At 41.9% G+C, this 5,000-nt stretch overlaps 1 protein-coding gene across 2 annotated transcripts in view; it reads left to right on the forward strand.

The window, feature by feature from the left end:
* Window positions 1-5,000, forward strand: part of LOC143040072 (crustacean hyperglycemic hormone-like) — a 5,270-nt gene that overhangs the window by 165 nt on the left and 105 nt on the right. The window contains exons 1-4 of one of the 2 annotated variants that reach the window (XM_076210728.1): window positions 1-57; window positions 1,496-1,794; window positions 2,476-2,587; window positions 3,359-5,000. The exon at window positions 1-57 is cut by the window's left edge and continues 165 nt beyond it; the exon at window positions 3,359-5,000 is cut by the window's right edge and continues 105 nt beyond it. In XM_076210728.1, the coding sequence (XP_076066843.1) occupies window positions 43-57; window positions 1,496-1,794; window positions 2,476-2,581 (420 nt within the window). In that variant the 5' untranslated portion in view covers window positions 1-42 and the 3' untranslated portion in view covers window positions 2,582-2,587; window positions 3,359-5,000. The remainder of the gene's footprint in view (window positions 58-1,495; window positions 1,795-2,475; window positions 2,588-3,358) is intronic. The other variant, XM_076210729.1, reaches the window with a different exon arrangement.

Raw genomic sequence — 5,000 nt, forward strand, 5'->3', positions numbered from 1 at the left:
CGTCCGGTTACCTCCAGTTCCAAGTCTACCCTCATCAATACAATGGCCAACCACCAGGTACGATCTCCTCGTCCGTAACATGTATCCGCGTGTCTGTCACTCTCTTGCGCGGAATAGTGTGTGCATAATCGTCTTTGAGTAGAAGTTTGCGATTTTGCTCATAGTCGTGATCTGCGTGGAGTGCTGTGATTGAGTACCCTTGTGCCTACGTCTGTTTGTGTCCTCTGTGTTGTGGATTTCGCGTGGGTCTGTAACTGGGTGTATAGTTCTGTGTATTGTTTTACCCTATGAGTGTCTTGGAATACAGATGTATACAGTGGAGTGTGCATTATAGTATACATTTGTATGAGCCAGTGTATGTGTATGCAATCCCACTTCGAGACACACACACGCACATAAGATATTTCAATTCTTTCTGGTGGATGTCACATTGGTTCGCCTCCTACGGGATAATTAGATTCTATAGAATACCCGTACACAGGTTCAACTAATAAATCGCCCGTCCCATTCTAAAATTTTGTGGTCGTAGTTAGAAATGGAACAGGCGTAGAGCATCGAGATACCGTTAAACTCTAGTATTGTTCAATTTATGTATATATATATATATATGCAAAGTAGACCACTTGGGAAGAAACTAAAGAAGCAGAGCGCTTTCGTATATTACATCCAGTACAAAAAGTACTTTTTCCACTGAAGATGTAATATGCGAAAGCGCTCTGCCTTGTTAGTTTCTTTTTCCAACTGGTCTACTTTGCATAAGTGAACACACGTACCCGTGTTCTTATTAACATATGTATATATAAAAAAAATATATATATATATATATATATGTATATATATATATATATATATATATATATATATATATATATATATATATATATATATTACCAGTCAAATTAATTTCGCATATTTGTGAAAGAAACTCAGCTTCTTAGCGCATGAAACCAGTGCTCGATTCCTGAGCTATCCGTGGTTTCACATGGACGCGTAATAGATGAATGAATACATGAATCCATAGACAAATGAATAGATAAGTCAGTAAATATATATCATCACATGCTTACCGTAAACATTTAAACAACCATTGATGTTCTCGTGAATATATAATGATACCTACTGCGTGCAATATTTCGCCCGACAGCAGGAGTATTAACATGTGGAAGTGGGTACCCCTGTCTTTTGTCCGTTCATGTCTCAACGATTCTAATACCCATCTGATCTCCCCACACTTTATGGGCTATTGACAACAGTTGCAGTAATTATCATAATCAATATCTCTTTAATGGGTGAAGACTAATCTTCACTATCTCCCACCCTTCCTTTCTACCTTTCTCTTTAAATAAATCTCAATGATTGCGTCTTGCGGGGCAATATTGTGCTCAGTGGTAACCCATGGGGAATACCAACAAAGCTCATAAAAAATACCACGATCTCTGCACCCTCTCAGGCAGTATTAGCACCCTTTTCATCTCTCTGTTACACTCTCTTCCAGATGTCAATCGTTGTGGCAGTTCTGCTCGTTCTGTCGGCGTCCATCTACGTACAGAGTCGCACCGTCTCCAACAGGTTTTCTGGTTTAGAGAAAGCTCTGTCGGACGCCTCAGCAGCAGCTGGCCCTTCCCCTGGGGCACTCCAGGCGCCGCAGCCAGTGGGACGCAGCCTGGCGAAACGGTCGCTCTTCGACGCCTCCTGTAAGGGATCCTACGACCGGCAAATGTACAAACAGCTCGACCGTGTGTGCGACGACTGTTACAACCTTTACCGCAAGCCTCACGTCGAATTCGAGTGCAGGTACGTTGTTGCCATCATCGTCTTATCCAGCAAACCCATCACTGACTCAATCCACCGCACAAAACCCACATCTCCCATCTCAGTTTCACCTTCACCCACATCAACCTTAAAGACACTTCACTCCACTATGCAATTTCCTATCTCATTATTTACTAGTAGAGCCCCTCCTTTCCTTCCTTGCCCCCTCAGCACTCCAGATACTCAGCCTACCACACTCACAAACTCAAAAACACCCCTCCCTTTCAACTTTATTTCACTTAACGCTAACACATCCATCCTCCTTCTCATAAACATACTGTCAGTCCCTTTTGCACTCACCTGTGCCACAACCACACACATTTAATGACCCAATAGTTTGTACTAAATTCTAATTATTTTCCCCATGCAATTTACGAAAACGTTTCTTGACATTTCGTTTCAGTTCAAAATATATATTTTTGTCGTGATCTTTATATGTTCTTTTTCAAGTTTTTTGTTTACACAGTAAATATTTTGTTCGTTTTCCTAAATCTAATTCAAGATCACTATAACTTTAATTTTGTTATTACTGTTATTATTATCATAATCATAATCATTATTGTTATTATTATCATTATCATCATCATTATTATTATCATTATTATTGTTACTATTATCTTTATTATTATTATTTTCTCCTGACCTGACGTGATTTCCCAACAGCCGGGATTGCTTCAGAACCGAAATGTTCTTCTTTTGTGTTATGGACCTCAGACTGGATATTGGGCATTACTTGACCAAAGCGCAGAAGCTCCAAGGAGATGAATAATTTTCGGTTGGTTAAGGATTTTGGTTCTTTGATTTAATTTTTACTCTTTTGTTTTCACTTTCTTCACATTTTCATTGTTCATTTTTATTTGTTTTGTTGTATATGTTTTATTCACCTTTGGTTCTATATTTTAGTTTGAAATATATATTGAGTTCATGTCGTTTCATTATTATTACTACTTTTTGTCATTAATTTAATTTCCTTATTATTTTCGTTCCTTTTTATAATCTTCCTCCTCCACACGTTATCTATTTATCTCACCTTGCTCATCTCTTTCTCATCACTGTAGCATATTCATCACTATTTCCTAGCCCCTCCTCATTCTGCCCTTTGCTCATCACTGTAGTATATTCATCACTATTTCCCAGCCCCTCCTCATCCTGCCCTTTGCTCTCTTAAATCCCTTCTTCTCCACTCGCCTTCCAAAAAAGCACTGTGCCCATTTCGTTGGCCTCAGTTTAAGTTTTTAACTTCTTGCACGTGGCTTCTCCCATAACGTCTCCGTACATTCCTTCTCCCACATCCTCTTTCCTTCCCCCGTCCTGGTGCCCATCCCGCAGCCTCGATCGTCCCTCCTCCTACCCTTTCCCATTTCATAAACTTCCTTTATCTCATTTTCTCCTCCATGTCCGCTCCACTATCTGCCCGGTTTTCTTTCATCTCTACAAGGATTCTTTCGTCATTCCCCCTTGACCGCCCTTTCCACATACCCTCTCCTCTCACTCCATCCCACATAAGAACGCACTTGACTCACCAAGTACTATTTTGTATCCACAGACGGGACTGCTTCGCTAACGTCGTGTTCGAACAATGCTTGTACGATCTCTTGCTCCATGATGCTGCCGAGGAATACAAATTGTTGATCCACACTGTGGGCAAGTAATAAGTAGCAGACTATACGTGACGTCACCTGGAGTGAATCCTTCGCCCTGCCTCCTGTCCATCGTCATGGCCCTTCGCCTGCTACCAAGCTGTTCCATCCCCCCTTTGCACCACGCCTTCCAATCTTCTTTGCACCAACAGGATCCTTCGTTCGGTCTAGCCACGATTTTTCTCATCCTCGGAAAAAAAACAACAACATAAAATCCTCCATCTGAACAATCGATGCCATGAGCCATGCAGGGCTAATTTGGACATCAGCTGCATTCAAGAGCGGAGAAACCCAAACACGTTCTTATAGGAACGACAGGAAGATGAAGACCTAAGCACTGTCGCATGGCACCACGAATAGTCCCCAGTCATCTTCGAAACCATTAATCTCTTCAAGAAAAGAACATTTAGGCTGAGCAGGGCTGAGCAAGTTTTAAGAGCCCACCACTTGGGTGATCCGACTAGTGAGAGGCCTTTCCCGAGAACAGAAACCCGCTGGCCGGGAGTGGATCGGGTAAGACATCTAGAAACCGGGAACAAGAAAACCTTCCAACGAAGCACCACTGTCATTGCCAGACGATGACCTCCACACTGTTTATATACCACAGATAGCTTTTATTTTTGTAGTCTTTAGTTTTATTCTTCTTACTTCACACCAGAAAAGGTAAACATTTTACAGGTTAATTTATAAGTTATCTATTTATATCAGGCGTTTAGTCGAGATATATACCAAAGTTAATCTTAAGTATTCTATGGTCTACTTGGAGACGCTGTGGTCTACTTGGAGACGCTAGAAACCTATGAATATTCTTATATATTCCATTGCAGTGATATACAAAGTGAGTGTATGTATGCGTGTGTGTATGTGTGTGGACATACATACAGCCACACTCTAGATGTATGATATGGATGTGTGTAGCAAGCCGTAGCCACTCCCGGCTCGAAGGTAGTGTATGGGTACTGCAGACTCACCCCATCCCTCACCAATGGTTGATTGTATTATATCAGTGGAGTCCACCACGGATGAAGTGGGCGATGCTTGGTGTATTGTCGTGCACCGTGGACGGTATACAATTCGGTATTTGATGGCCAAGGTACATGATAGTTGGAGCTCGCACCGCCGATAGTGGACGCACCTGATGGTGTGTATCGGCGGTGGCGTACGAAGGTACAGGTGCAGAAACACAGGTACTGTTGGCTTGTTACTCTTCTCTTACCCATTCCCACTATTTCTCTTTACCTATGCCATCAGTCAGCGTCTGTCTTGTCTCACTTCTTAATGACTAGCCTGTCTCCACTGCACAATGTTGGCCACATTTGTGAAGCTCGTACTGTCATATCCCATTTGTGAAACACGTCTGTCATATTCCTCCTCTCTCTGGCCAGCTGTTCCATCCGCCACATGCTCCCATTGTTCGCATTGACTATCAACCCATGTTCATGTTTACCTTTGACCTGCCTAACTACATGCTATCCTTACTGTGAAGGTGAGCGTATATGTGATCAAGTTTTGTATATGTGTAAGAGAGTATATGTGCGTATTCAGGTG

The sequence above is a fragment of the Oratosquilla oratoria genome, chromosome 27 (assembly GCF_046742065.1).
Source record: "Oratosquilla oratoria isolate Oo_2021 chromosome 27, ASM4674206v1, whole genome shotgun sequence".
Lineage (NCBI taxonomy): Eukaryota > Metazoa > Arthropoda > Malacostraca > Stomatopoda > Squillidae > Oratosquilla > Oratosquilla oratoria.